This window comes from Tenrec ecaudatus, chromosome 1 (genome assembly GCF_050624435.1).
Source record: "Tenrec ecaudatus isolate mTenEca1 chromosome 1, mTenEca1.hap1, whole genome shotgun sequence".
Classification (NCBI taxonomy): Eukaryota; Metazoa; Chordata; class Mammalia; order Afrosoricida; family Tenrecidae; genus Tenrec; species Tenrec ecaudatus.
In genome coordinates, this window is record NC_134530.1 from 179,165,055 (window position 1) to 179,180,137 (window position 15,083).

The following is a 15,083-nucleotide window of genomic DNA, read 5'->3' on the forward strand; positions in this document are numbered from 1 at the left end:
CACCCTTGAGGAGATGGATTGACACAGTGGCTGCAGCCGTGGGCTTGGGCACAGGCACAATTGTGAGGACGGAACAGGACAGTTTGTTTTCTGTTGTGCGTAGGGTCCCTATGGGCGGAGCCAATGCAATGGCACCTAATAACACAATAACAACCTGTGTTGATGAGGCAGGATTGGGGGGTGCTAGTGAGGAGTTTGTTGGTGTTATGTTAATGAGTAAGATTGGGGCGTGAGACAACACCTTTACTCAAGTGACAACCTCAACCTGAGAAGTTCCCAGAGATGCGGTCTGTGTTAACCGTTATCTTGTAGGCGATGGAAGGGAGCGAGAAGCGGGCAGAGAAGGAAGGACGTACTATCACAGGGAGCAGGACACATCCTTTGAACTGAGTCCTCATGGAGAGAGCCTCTGAGACCCTGGGGAAGAGGGATGCCAGGATCCATGGAGATTGCCAAGGAATGCCAGGCTCACAGATGTTGAAAGGAGACAAAGATCTTCCCTCAGGTGACGGAGGACAATGTAAGATATGAAAATAATAATCTATAACTTATCAAGGGTTCCTGAGGGAGGGCAGGCGGAGGAGGGCGGGGGAAGAAATGGGAGCTGATATCAGGGGTTCAAGTGGGACGAGAACACTTTGAAAGTGATGATGGCGGCTTATGTGCAAATGTGCTTGACACACTGGATGAATGTATGGATTATGATAAGAGATGTAAGAGCCCCCAATAAAAGTAAGGAAGGAAAAGAAAGGATCTTCCCTCAAAGCTGACACAGAGAGAAAATCCTCCCCTAAATTTAATGCCCTGAATTTGAACTTCCAGCTCTGAGAGACTACCTTGCTGCTGCTTGCAGAAGTCTCTTCTTGTTTTCCGTTTATAAGAATTTATTAGGAAAAAAAAGAATTTATTAGGATATGCTTCTGAGTTGATCTTTTTTGGTATTGTCTAATTTGGGTTCATGTAGTCTTCTCTATTGGCAGACTTGGTTCTCTGGTCAGATTTTGGAAATTCTGATTATCTTTTAGAAAATATTTCTGTGCTTTACTGCTGTCATGGTGCTCTGTGATTCCAAGAGTTTGAATGTTTGATTTCTTCATTGAATTCCATGTTTTCTTTGGGGTTTACTCAATTTCTTTTGTTCTTCTCTTGAGACTTCAGAAGTTCAGGCATTTTGTCTTCCAGGTCATTTATTCTCCCTTCTGTCCAATTCTATTGTTGAGAAATTCCTTGCTTTTTGTAATTCAGTGGTTTTATTATTTAGTTCCAATAGTTCTTTGTTGTTGTTATTTTATTTTGTTTGATGTTTTTGATTTCCATTTTGAGTCTCTGATTCTTTTTCTCCATTTGTTTCCTGATCTCTACAAATTTGGTTTTCTATGTGATTTTTGCTTTACTTAAGCATATTTAAGACCACAGGCAGACAATGGTCAATTCTTGGCATCTCCATAGAAGAAATTTTCTCTTTTTCACATGTTGTTTCTAACATACCTCCTTCTCTTGTAGCACAGTGAGCATTGCATTGTTAAACTAGGTCAGTGGTTCAAAACCACCCTATTTGCCACAGGAGGAAGGTAACCCAAACGCCCCTGTAAAGATTTAGAAGTCTCAGAAACCCAAACTACTATGTCCTATGGGATCACTATGAGTCAGCATCAGCTTCATGGCAGTGAATTTTTAGCATGCTTCTCTTGTGGCTTTCTGTTTTACTAGTTTTGTTGAACTTGGGCCAGATCCTTTAAAGACATATTTAGTTTTAAACTTTGGATTCTGGTTTCTGTGGGCAGTTTTTCAGTTGGTGTGTCCTGGGAGGATAGCAGCCAGATGCCAGCCTACAATGAGAGGATTGGGACACTCACTTACCAACCCCTCTGTAGGAGAGAGCTATGACAACCTGTCCCCAGAAAGACTCCCAGGCCGGAGCATTAGGTTGGGTTTTCTGGTGCAGCAAACCCAGTGATGCTTGTATGTGTAGGTGTAGAGAAAGAGATTTATTTCATGAAATGGCTTACACAGTTGTAGAAGGCAGTAAGTCCAATCTGGTTCAAGTCTGTAGGCCTGATGTAAACTAGAGGCTTCTCCTGACTCATGTAGCTGTAGGAGCTGATGAACAGGAAGTAGGAAGATACAGCAGGAGGGCCACAGGCTGGTGGATGCAGGGCTGAATGAATCCAAGGTTGGCAGTTCACTGACAGCTCCTGGAATCAACAGGCTACACAACAGGAGATCAGCAAACCATAAGTGAGACCAAAATCTAGCAGAAGCTGGAGAGGCAAGAGTACTCTGTTCATTGTCTCTCTTATACATAAGACCACCCCCAAAATCATTAGGTGGAAGCCTGTTTGATAGATTGAACTCCACCCCTACTTTCACCTGGATATGTCAAGTTGACATAAAACCTAACCATCATACCTTGGAGCCCCATAGGACAGCTCCACTCAGTCCCACAGGATTACTGTTAGAGAAAGACACTTTTAAGTATTTATGAGGATAAATAAATTTTTAATAAAAGATTGCTATTAAGGTTATAGTTCACACATGCATGTGTTTATCCCACACAAAATATGCTCAAACATTTATCTGCAAGCAGTGGAGGTCAATTACAATGGGTGTGTTTGGGGATCCCAAAGGGATAGTCTTGATAGATGTTCTTGAAAGATCCAGGATGATCATGGGAGCTGATTAGGTAGACGGCCAGGAATGTTGCACTGAGGGATTGTTTTTTCATGATACAGCAATGAGCCTATCAGTCTATGAGGGCACTTAGGGCTGTCACCCAGCGATTGCATTAGAAGCCTTTACCCTAGCCAGACCGTACAGCTCTGGTCTTGCCCCCTCAGGCTTCTTTTTGCTCTCCAAACTCAAAGAATGTTTAAACGGCACATGATTTGCCTCCTTTGAGAATGCTGCATCTGCGGTTTTGATGTTAAATCAAAGGGTGTAAAATTCTTCTGAAAAATTAGGGAGATGAAAATACTACCTTCAAAAGAGGATAGCCCTAAATGGAGGATGTGCTAAGAAACAGTAGCTTCATATTTTGGTATTTTCATGTAATAGATGTGTCTTTTAAAATGACCCTCATACTTATGTGTCTTACTAACTTTGGTTGAGTACAGTGCTTGGCACACAGCACGTACTTACATAAATATTTGTCAATGGGTAGATGAGTGAATGAATGGGTGGGTGAGTGGATGGATGGATGGTTGCTTGGATGGATGGGGAGATATATGAAGGAGTAATTATAGAATGAGTGGGAAGAGTTGGTGAACAAATAAGCTATTAAGCTTATTTGACCAAAGTGATGAGAGGGACTGGTATAATGGGATGAGGGGTGTTAGCTCATTTGGTATTTGGGAAGTTCAGGGAATTTTCATATCACCTAGAGTCATCAAGATCAACCTTATGACGTGTGAGTCTGTGTGTGTGAAGGGGGTGGATCCCATCTGCCAACTTATGGTCCAGAGGCGTCTCTGATAACATAAGCACAACGCTGAGCACAAACAATGACTGCTCTGTAGTCATACCAAGGTGCTTTCCCAACTCTCTCCACAGGACCTCCCTCTCCATTGTATTTGTTTTGTTTTTTTTTAAAGCTAAATAAAGGTATTTAATTTCTTAAAAGTAGTTTTACTGGCATATGATTCACATATCATACAATTCAATAGTTCAATCACATCGAGAGTTGTACACTCATCAACACAATCCGTTTTGAAACATTGTCATTGTTCTTATCCTCATTGTTATTGGCTTCCCACTTGTCCCCAACGTTCACTGCCACACCCCAAAGAATCATTAATCCAGTTATTGTCTCTTTAGACTTGCCTATCCTGGATTTTATATACAGAACAACATAAATAAAATTGGAAAAACACTAACAACCTTAACAAGGTAAAATTGATAAAACTTCTAATAGAAAATAAGCAGATGGGGGTTACCCTCTTGAATTTTTATTATATGGGGTTTTTGTTGTTGTTGTTGTTTTTCAGTATATGAAACCCCAGACTGATGAACCTATAAGAACGCAAATAAACTAAGAGTTTCTGGGGAGTACAGTGGTGGTGGGGTGGGGGTAGAGGGAGCTGATGTCAAGGAGTTCAAGGGGGAAAAGAATGTTTTGAATCTGATCGTGGTAGCAATTGCATAATACTGCATGATGTGATTGAACTATGACTGATATGATACAAGTATTAACTCCCAATAAAATGGTTAAAAAAAAGAAAGAAGAGAATGTGTTAGTCTGGGTTGATTAGAGAAACAAATTCATAGACACTCATATGTGTATAAGAAAGAGGTTTACATATAAGAGCAGTTGAATATTGAGAAAACATCCTATCCCAGTCCAGATCAAGCCCATAAGTCTTATATTAGCCCATATGTCTGATACCAATCTATAGAGTCCTCTTCAGACTCACAAAATGCATGCAATGATGGCGAATGCAGGAAGATCACAGGCCAGTGGGTGGAAGGTCTTGTAAATCCAGAGGCTGTGTGAGCCTCTCAGCGCTGGCAGGGGTCTCTTTGTGGCTCCTCCGGCCCCAGAGCTCTAGCGTAGCTCCATGTGTCTGTCCTGTCAACAGAAATGTTCACAAGGAGTGAGCCTGTGCCCCGCCTCCAGCGAGCTGTTTATCTCCTTAATGACTCCAATGAGGGCATCAAGCTGCGACCTGATTAACAGGCGAACCTCCACCTCTTCACTCATAGGTCTCAAATTAACAACAGGTTATGTAACTACCACGAAAAGCAGCAGAAACTATTGACAACTAGCACTAAGTTCAAATAGATCAAAAGGGAAGTCAAATGACAAGGTGCTAGGTTTTAACCTGTCTGCATGTGCAATAATCCACTTTCCGAAGAATTCTTCAGACTAGGAAGGCTAGTCACCCCCCGGCTGTGGGCAGCGGGCTTCCACCAGAGGCATCAGCCAGGTGTATTCCCCCTTCACTTGTTTGCTTGTTTGTTTAAACTTGAACGGCTTTCAAATGGGTCAAAAGGGAAATCAGATATAAGCTATTACATTTTAACCTAATAATGTGTGCCATAATCAATTTTATAATGCTCTCTGTCTGGTAACAAGGCTATTTATAGACCTCAGAGAGGACTCACCGGAGGCCTAACCCATGTGCGCACCCTGCAAATGGAGTTTGGGGTTCCAGCGTCATCCATCGTCTTCTACAAATCAGGTGCTCACAATTTAAGCTCCGACACCATCTCCTCCTTCAATTACGGCCTTTATTACTTACAGTCATGCAGGCTGGTATGCTTCTTCCATGTGATACCCACTCAGATGGCTGCTATTTGAAGACGAGGCAGGAGGCATGGAGAGAAAGCCTCTCGGAAGCGTTTGCTTTCGGCTACCAAGTTAGATCTTCTTTCGGCTCTGCTGCTCACATCAGCGTCCAGTGGGCCATCCAGGAGGGGAAGAGTTAAATCATCTGCCTTCAGGCCTGGGTCCCGAGCCCAGCAGTCCTGTCACCATAATCTGCCCTCTTCTGGGGCCAGTGGCTAAATTTAGAGTGTGGCTAAGAATTCCTGAGAACAGCTGTCCTGCCCCTAGAGAAGAACAACTGAGGCGAAAGGAGGAAGGCTGGTTACTCTCTCTGATCGGACCCTTCCACCTGGGCCCCTCAGCCTTCCAGTGACTGTCCCTTGGTGTGGAGGCAGAGGAAGGCCAGTGGTGAGTGTCCCTCTCTCCTCATTTTCTCCCGAGAAGTCCAAGCCTTATGCAAAGGGCGGCAGCTCTGTCCTTGGTGACAAGGCCTGCAGTGGTGAGGACTAGGAGCTGCTGTTCTCTAACAGCCCCTGTGGGGAGGTGTTGGGGAAAGTCCCAGTGCCCCTGCTCTAGGTCAGACTCCCTGAGTCATGAAGAGGCCGGCTGCAACCCCCCCAGGAGAGGCAACGGGGTGCACACGAGTGTAGGTAGGCATGTCTGAGTATGTTCAGCATGTGTGTAAGTGTATGTGTGTGTGTGAGGTAGGTAGGTCTGAGTATGTTCAGCATGTATGTAAGAGTGTGTGTGTGTATGTGTGAGGTAGGCATGTCTGAGTATGTTCAGCATGTGTGTAAGTGTATGTGTGTGTGTGTGAGGTAGGTAGGTCTGAGTATGTTCAGCATGTGTGTAAGAGTGTGTGTGTGTGAGTGTGTGTGTGAGGTAGGCATGTCTGAGTATGTTCAGCATGTGTGTAAGTGTATGTGTGTGTGTGAGGTAGGTCTGAGTATGTTCAGCATGTATGTAAGAGTGTGGGGGGTTGTCTAAGTGAGTGTGTGAGTGTATGAGTGTGTGGATGTTTATCTGAGTGTAGTCACATGTATGTGTGTGAATTGTGTAAGGGCTTCAAAAGGTGAGTGAGAAAAACTCCATTTTTAAAACTTCATTTCTCCACACAATTTCTGAAGGCCCCTCATCTGTGTGACTGTGTGCGTACGGGGGTACACACCTGTGGGTGTGTGAGCGTGCCCCACTCGGGAATTGCACAGAAAAGGTGTCTGCTCTGATCGCCTGGTCTGGGGGTTAGGCACGATTCAGGAGAAGTGTGGCGCACTGCGTCCATGGAAGGAGCCAGACTGCCACCCCCTAAGTGTTGGGACTCCGTGTGGGCTATCCCACTCGGTGCCAAGGCCAGCGAACAAAGCTAAGCCCATCGAACTGCGTGTCCCCCGTGGGTCCTCTCCGGCCAGGGCTAAACCCCATCTCCCGCCTGAACGCAGTTGCGTTTGGTAGGTGGGCATAGGATCCCTGCCTGTTTGCCCACGGGCTGTCTGGAGTTGGGAAATTCCCTTGGGAAACACGAGGCAGCATTCGTATGTGGTGACTTTTCGGGCCACCAGCCCCTGTCTCCCCACCAGGAAGGCCCGTTGCTGCCACTCTCCGTTAAGACCCTCTAAAACCGGGTCCTGTACTGCCTGTTTCCTGTCCAGCTCGCAGGCCGGCAGGCTGTCATGGCGACCCGCGGGGACCCAGAGCAGGAGCAGGTGGTTCCGAGTGAAGAGGATGAGGCCGACGTGAGGGCAGTGCAGGCCCGCTACCTCCGGAGCCCCTCCCCGAGCCAGTAAGTGGACACTCGCTGGGCTGGCAAGGTCCATGTAGCCGGGGTGGGGGGGTGGAGGGGGGGTAGCTTGGGGGCTGGAGAGGAGGGTGGGATGGGGACCCTGGGGTGGCCACAGTCACCACCTTAAGCTCACTCACCCAACACACAGGATTGAGCGCCTTTCTGGAGGAAGCAAATGTGCAGACAGATGGGATTGCGATACGGTGTGGAACGACGTGCTAGACATGTGCTTTAGGTCGGGATTGGCTCAATTGCACCCAACTGCAACAACAAGGGGGGGAGTGGGGGGTGTCTTGGGATGCGGGGGTGTTGGGTCTGAAGCTGGGAGGAAGGGCAGGAGTCAGCAGATCCACATGGGGTGGGAGGACCAGGAACAGGCGGCTGGGGGAAGAAGGGAGAGGGGATGGTTAAGGTAGGTGGTGCGTTCAGTGGTCGAAGTCTACAGGAGACTCAAGTTCAATTCCGCGACTCATCTGCTAGTAAAGGCTGCGGCTTGCGTGTTGCTACCATGCTGGACAGATGTCAGCCGAGCTTCTGACATAACACCGGCTTGAAAGAAAGGCCTGGAAATTGACTTTCAACAACCAGCAAATGAAAACCTGATGGCTAACAGTGCTCCCATTCGCTCGTCTGTTGTGCACGGGGGTCCCCAGGAGCCGGGGTGGGGGAACAGCTCAACAGCAGCTTGCAAAGGGAGTGAATAACATGCCGGATTGCTAGGGTGGAGGCTCCATAGAGGGTTGGTAAGGAGCCCTGGTGGCGCAGGCGTTGAGTACTGAGCTGCTGAGAGGTAGATGGTTCAGACTCACCCGCTGTCCCGCTGGAGAAGGCCTGGGGTGGGCTGTGTCAACAGTATGGCTTTGGAAACCCTGTGGGGCGTGTCTACTCGGTCCGTAGGCTGCCAGGCTCAGAAGTGACTGCAGCAGTTGCTACACTGCTAGGCCGGAGACTGGAAGAAGGAGCGTTCAGAGAGGAAACAGCTAGCAGAGCCAGGGCCCTAGGACTAGACTGACTTTGCACCTGTCACCAATCGGAGTCTTTAAAAGTGGGATGTGCCCAAACCTGGGGGCAATGACAGTGTCAGATGACAGGGGCAGATCAGCATGACACGCCTTCCTGGAGAGTCCTTGATAGTTTATGGCAAGTCGAGAAAAAACTGCAGGAACCATAACCACGAAGAGCAGCCACGAGTGGAAGCAGCATCACGGAATTATGCTCGGAGAGGCTGTTGAATTGGGCTATGTTCTGCCACGTCTGTTCTTCTATAAATAGGAAAAAGCCTAAAAGATAAAGATGGGGGGCGGGGCGGATATTCTGCATCCCAAACAGGAAGGAGAGTCAACATCAACAGCTCAAAGCTGAGCCCTCTGAGGTGGAGACCAGACAGGTCACCTCGGGCCAACCTGTTTACCTCTTCGGGCACCAGCCACCCCTCCCAAGGCCTCTCCACTTCGTTCCCTGTGATGAGCCCAGGAAACTCCCAGAGCACGCTCACAGTGACGGGGCTGAGTAGGGAGGTGTCAGGATACAGCACAGGATCGGAACGCGCACAGAAGCCGCAGGGACACCTGAGCACAGAGTTCTGCTCAAGAGCAGCTTATTCTCACCTCCTGCTGCCGGGCCCTACTCTGGACTTTCTCAGGCCAGGGTTACAACTCAGCTCATGTCTCTCCTGGCCCCACCCCAGCCATTGTGCAGGCCACTGTTGCTCTTGCTAGGCCGGCCCCTTGAGTCTCCTCTCCTCTGTTGCAGCTCCCCCACTCTCTGTATCTGTCTCCCTTTGAGCCGCTAGGAATGACAGCAGGGACCAATCCCCTCATGAGTGTTCCATATGCCTCGCTCGCCTGATCCTACTCCCACCGGGGCGCTGGGCACCTGATTCACAGGATTAGTGTGTGGTGGACCACAAACGCCTCATTAGTTAGTCCCACCCAGTCAATCGGTGGGAGTTACAGAGTGTGGCTGGAAGGGCCCCATCAAGTGGCTTACTGCACTGAAACTGCAAACAGTAGTGGTTGTGTGTCCCTTTCTTCTGAGAGTGGGAGGCCTGGCTTCTCATCGTTGCTCTCTCCAAACTGCTGGGAAGAATCACTCCAGTCTTGAGCCCGAGCCTCCCCACCTCTGAGAAGGGAAAGAGAGGCCCAACTAGAAGGTCACTATGACCGAAGCAGAGGTCTGATCTCCTTGCCTTCCCTTGTCCTCAGTCCTCGTGGGGTCTCGCTGGCTCCTGCTTTCTGAACGCACGCAGCTCACTCAGTGGAGCAAGCTGGGGAGTGCTCAGCACTCACGGGCCAGGACACTTCATCCCAGTGGATATTGAACATTCTTTCTTTAAAGTTCTGTGTCATGGTCTCCCTAGAGAAAACTGTCAGAATAGGATATTTTAAATATGTTTCTCTCTCCTCCACATTCCCAGTCAAGGCAGAGGTAGCTTGATGTGTGGAAGGGAGAGGAGATGGCTCTGTGTATTAGTTAGCTTTGTAAGTAGCTGCTACAACAAGGGGAACTTAGCTTCTCGCTGGGAGAATAAAAGGGCAAAATAGGCAACGATTTAGGGACTAAGAGACCTTTTATCTTCTGACAAGGTTTCTAAGGTTACCGTGCTTATCAGCATCTATACAAAAGGGGGGAAAGCATAGAGAATCTTCTGGGCAGCTTTTTTTTTTTTTTTTTGTGGGACAAGCCTGAAAATGAACTATTCCTTCTATTCATATTCCACTGACTAGCCCTTGGCAAGGTCATGCCTTCTTGTAAGTGAGGGTCAACAGTGAGGTCCATGAATCCAGGGAGAAGGGGAAATAGGCTTGTTGATACAGAGTAAAATCTCAAGTGCAGTATCCACCTCCCTCCAGACACTTAATCTCATTTACTTTGATTCCATGCATAGAACACCTTACCACCTCCCTAGGGAAACAGACCATCTACAGTCCTATCTACCACTTCAAAGGCTGGGTTCTCCAGGGGGGAACATCCTCCCTCTCAGATGTGAATGCAGCACCACATAGTCGGACCAGGATGACTGCATCAGCTCTCAGTTGATAAAAGGAGGAACGCGGGAAACACAGCAGTCACCGGTTTGTGTTATTGATGAGAGTATCTGTCCCCAATGGGGGGTAGCTTCCTGTGTATGACCTTGAGTCTCCTCTCTGAGACGTACTCCCTTGTCTGCTGCTCTCTGTGATCTCTAGCTTTAGGCTCCGGGCCTCCTTCCTTCCTGGTCCAGGATTCTCCAGCACGACATCTGAAATGGGATTGAGACATGTCTTCCTTCTGAAGGCTGTATAGCTTTGTAAACTATTTCCTGCTCGTGGAAGTGTGGGGTCTTGAGGCTATTTTAAGCAGCCAAAGGCTTTTTAAGGCTCATGATTTCTTTGGAAATATGAACCTTTCAAAAGCTTAATAGGTTTCTGATGGAGTTGATTTAGACAGCTCCCCGTGTCCTTAACCACATCCCAAGTTCTTTCCTAGCTATAATTTTCAAGTTCGATTTTTATCTTGACTTCCTTGTCTACTTTCTCAGCTGAGTGAAAATTACCTTGAGAAGTGATCAGAAACTGCAAATTTTGATGGAAAGTCTAGAATGTATGTTGTCATTTTCAGTATAATGATTAAGAGTTTGGAAATAGAATGTGTAACTAACCAGATGAAATAATAAAATAGAAAAAAATCAATAATTAAAGCAAAAAAGGGAATAAAGAAAAGGCATAACAAATAATAAGATAGTATGGTATGCTTTAACCTAAATATAAAAGTAATAAAATAAACATAACTGGCCTATCCTCCAAATAAAAGTCAAAGATTGTCATACCCAACTGAAAAATTAACACCTATCTGCTGTTTCCAGAGACACACCATAATTGAAAAGTCACACAAAGGTCAATAAAGGATATAAAATATACACTACACTATTCTAGTTACCATTGCTCATTATAAAACCATCTCAAGTTTAGTGGAATAAACAGTTTATTTAGTCCACAATCAGGAATCTAGACAAGATACAGTAGGTTGATTTGTCTTTCCTCTAAGAAGTTGGGGGTCTCACCTGGGAAGACACAAGGCTGGAGGTGTCTCAACAGTGAGGGGCTGGTATAGAGGTATCTTTCACACGTGTGGGGGATGGTATCGGGGCCTCCCTTGACTGTTGGCCAGAACATCTAACCTGGGCCCTCCATATGACTGCGCCCCGTGAGTTCGGTTGGGTTTTCTCACAGCCTGGTGGTCCAATTTCAAGAGCTAGCATCAAAGCGAACAAGACAGACGTACATTGCCTTTTTATGATCTGTTCTCAGAAGATACATTTCTGCTCTATCCAGCTGTCTACAAAGATTGAGTATCCAAGTAAGAAGATCAAGCAGAATAGCAAATATTACGGTGAGCGTTTTTGGCAAATACATACTGCCACCGTCACAAACATTAGCCAAGAGAAAGCTAATAAAGCCATGGTGGCATAGTGGTTTTGCTTTGGGCTGCTAAGTGCAAGGTCAGCAGTTCAAAACTACCAACTCCTGTCAAGAGTTAAGACCTCCTCTTCCTGTAGCAGTCTGAGAGGGTCGAATCTCCAGGTCCACCTGAAGAACACCGAGAAGTTGCACAGGCCATCAAGGGTATGCATATCTGGAAAGCCACCAAATATTTAAAAGATGTCACTTTGCAGAAGCAGCGTGTGCCCTTCCGAAGTTACAATGGTGGCGTTGGTAGGTGTGCCCAGGCCAAGCAGTGGGGTTGGACCCATGAACGGTGGACCAAAAAAAATGCTGAATTTTGGCTGCACATGCTTAAATATGCAGAGAATCATGCTGAACTTAAAGGTTTAGGTGTGGATCCTCTGGCCATTGAGCACATCCAGGTGAACAAAGCCCCCAAGATGCACTGCCGGACTTACAGAGCTCACGGTCGGATCAACCCACCCATGAGCTCCCCATGCCGCATTGAGACGAACCTGTCACTCCTTGTTCCTGAGCCAGAAGAGGAGGCTGCGCGGAAGGAAAAGATCTCTCAGAAGAAACCGAAAAGCTAAAACTCATGGACTGGGAATAAATTTGGTTTAAAATAATAAAAGTTAAAAAAAAGAGTTAAAGCCTCAGAAAAACACAAGGGCAGTTCTCCACTCTCCTATAGGTTCTCAATGAGTCAGGATGGACTTGATGGAAGTTAGAAAGCTATATTCATTCCAGACGAAATAAACTTCAAACCAAGCATGACCAGAGACAAAGAGGGACATGTCATAATTGTAAAAGGTTAAACTCACTAGAATATAGAAAAATTTTATTCTTCTAGAACCTAACATATCCTCAAAATATGTGAAGCAAAAAGAACAGAACTAAAGAAAATTTTACATTTCTAATCTTAATCATAAATCCTGTATTTTAATTCTCAGCAATTGAGAGAATAAGGCAAAAATCATTAAGAAATTAGAATAAAACCATAACACGTTAGAATGAAATAATAAGATTAATCTGATCGGCATTTAGAAGGATCTCTATTGTCTTAGTGGGTTGTGCCTTGGCCTACTAACCACAAAACCCCTGGTTTGAATCCACTCGCTGCTCTGAGAGGGAAAGACGAGGCTTTCTGCACCTAAATCCACAGGGACAGTTCTACTCTCTCCTATGGGGCGGCGTTGAGTTAAAAATGACTCAGTGGCAGGGAGTTTTGATTTGGGCATTTGTAGACGATGCACTCAGTACTTTCAGGCATCCGCATCATATGCGCATGGAATATTTGTAGCACATGACCACATCTTTTCTCTGCGGTGGGTCTGAAACGCTGACCCTGTGGTTCTCAGCCCTGAACCACTGGGCAACCAGGATTCCTATGCACCTATTACAATGCTTAACATTCAAAAGACTGCTTGAGTATCAATGGATTTTGAATGATTAAAATTATATAGAATATACTATCTGGCAATTAAACTAGCTATCAATAAAATCAGAAGAATCAAGAACAAAAATGTTAATGAATACCATAGTTCATTACTACCACACCCTCACTAGAATGACTAAATTAAAAACGGAGCATGCCAAATAATAGTGAGGATGGAGAAGCATCAGAATCCTCATTCATTTCTGGCAGGAGTGTAAATTAATACAATTATTTCAGAAAATTATTATACCTCACCCACTAAAGCTAAACATATGTCTGGCCTATGACCCAGCAGGCTCACTCCTGATATACACTTAGGAGAAATATGTGCATAAATGCACCACAATTAGTACCAGAATGTCTTAGCAGCAAATCATCATTAAGGATATAAAATGTTTAGGCCAAGCTGTGGCACAGTGGGTTGTGTCGAGCTGCTAAGTATAAGGTTGGTGGTTCAAATGGACTGGTTGCTCTGCTGAAGAAAGATGCGATTACCTGCTCCCCTAACGATGCATACTCTCAGAAGTCCAGAGGGGCAGTCTAACCCATCCTACCTGAATTAGTCTGAGTACTTTAGAGAAACAAATCCACAGAAACTCATGTGAGAGAGTTTTATATAAAGGTTAAGTGCACATCAAGAAAACATCCAAACCCAGTGCTGTCCAAGACCACAAGTCCAACATTAACCCCTATGTCCAACACCAAGCCACAAAGTCCTCCTCCATCTCACAAAACAGATGCAATGATGCCAACTGCAGGAGGAAAGCTGAGTCAGTGAGTGTGTAAGCATCTCAGTGCTGGCAGGGGTCTCCACACGGCTGCTCCAGCACACAGGGGTGCACTGGGGTAGGTCCATGTGGCTTCTCCTTGGGGACGTCTTACAGGAAGTCAGCCTTGCAAGCTGAAGTAGGGAACTGACTAAGGCATCTGCACCCTGGTGAGACCATCACAAAGCAAGAGACTCAAGAACTAGAAAGGCGAGGCTCACTGAACCATTTATCCCTTCGCCCTTCAATTAACCCCATATGTGTTTATCGGCCAGGTTGGCACAATAAACTAACTCACTACCACATTGCTTTGAGTAGTCATAGACTCGATAGCAGTAGGTTTGGCTTTAGATAGACTGGTGTAGATATTTAAAACCCTGCCCTGGGCAATGGGAGAAAAATGAGGCTTTCTACGCCTGTAAAAAGTTAGGGTCTCAGCAAGCCACAAGAGCAGTTATCCCCTGCCCTATCGGGGTGCTCTGAGTTGGAATTGCCCAAGATGAGCAAATACCTCACACACTGGCTCTTGCTTCTGTATTGGGCCCTGCCACACCCAACAACTCTCTCCCCTGTGAACTCAGGATTGGGGACAAAAAAAAAGCGGCCATCATGTTGCCTCTGACCTGGAGACCTCATGCAGGTCAGAGGAGCACTGTGCTCCCGAGAGCTTTCAGTGTCTGCTTTTCTAGAAGTCAATCCCCAGGCCTTTCTTTTAAGGTGCCTTTGGTTGGCAGTTGAGGGCAATTAATCATGGGCAAAACCCTGTGAGATGGCCCAATTTGCACACCATGCCATCCCTGTACAGCCAAGGTCAATGGTACCCAAGAAAACAGATACAGAAGGCAATCCTGAAAACCTAAGTATCAAAAAGAAGACTTAGGTTGAAAACTGGAAGAAGAAACTGAATAAAAACAGCAAACAATGAAGGCTACCAAGCAGAGGTGTCCTGCTCACTGGCCCAGCACAGTATGGTCAGCTTGGGATAAAGCCCACTGTGATCCAGATGAAGAGCACTGAAAGGCAACGTCCCAGAATTCCCAACAGGAGAGAGGGAGAGAGACCGTGTAGCCATCCCCAGAGTGAAGGACATGAACCAGATCTAACGAGGGAATGTGGTGGGTGAGAGCCCCTTGGATCCTGGCATCCTCGGAACATGGAGGGAAGCAGGATGCAGAGACTGGATCTCGCAGCAGCAGCAGCAGCACTCCGTGACCCTTACAGAGGGCAGTTCATGTGCAGTAATAGAGCCATAGAGTGTTAGCCCACAGGTATCTGGGCAGTGTCCCTGCCTCCTCAAACTTGGCTGAGGCCTGCAGTCAAAAGGAAGTGCCCAGGAGTGTGTGTGGAGGGGCGGGGTGGTGGGGGCGGGGAGGGAAGGATCAAGAATCCCTCACTCATATAAGATAGCACA

At 46.5% G+C, this 15,083-nt stretch overlaps 1 protein-coding gene across 1 annotated transcript in view; it reads left to right on the top strand.

The window, feature by feature from the left end:
- The first annotated feature begins 6,932 nt into the window (after positions 1-6,932).
- Positions 6,933-15,083, top strand: part of STYXL2 (serine/threonine/tyrosine interacting like 2) — a 39,890-nt gene continuing 31,739 nt past the window's right edge. The window contains exon 1 of the mRNA XM_075540464.1: positions 6,933-7,043. Coding sequence (XP_075396579.1) covers positions 6,934-7,043 — 110 coding nt within the window. The 5' untranslated portion in view covers position 6,933. The remainder of the gene's footprint in view (positions 7,044-15,083) is intronic.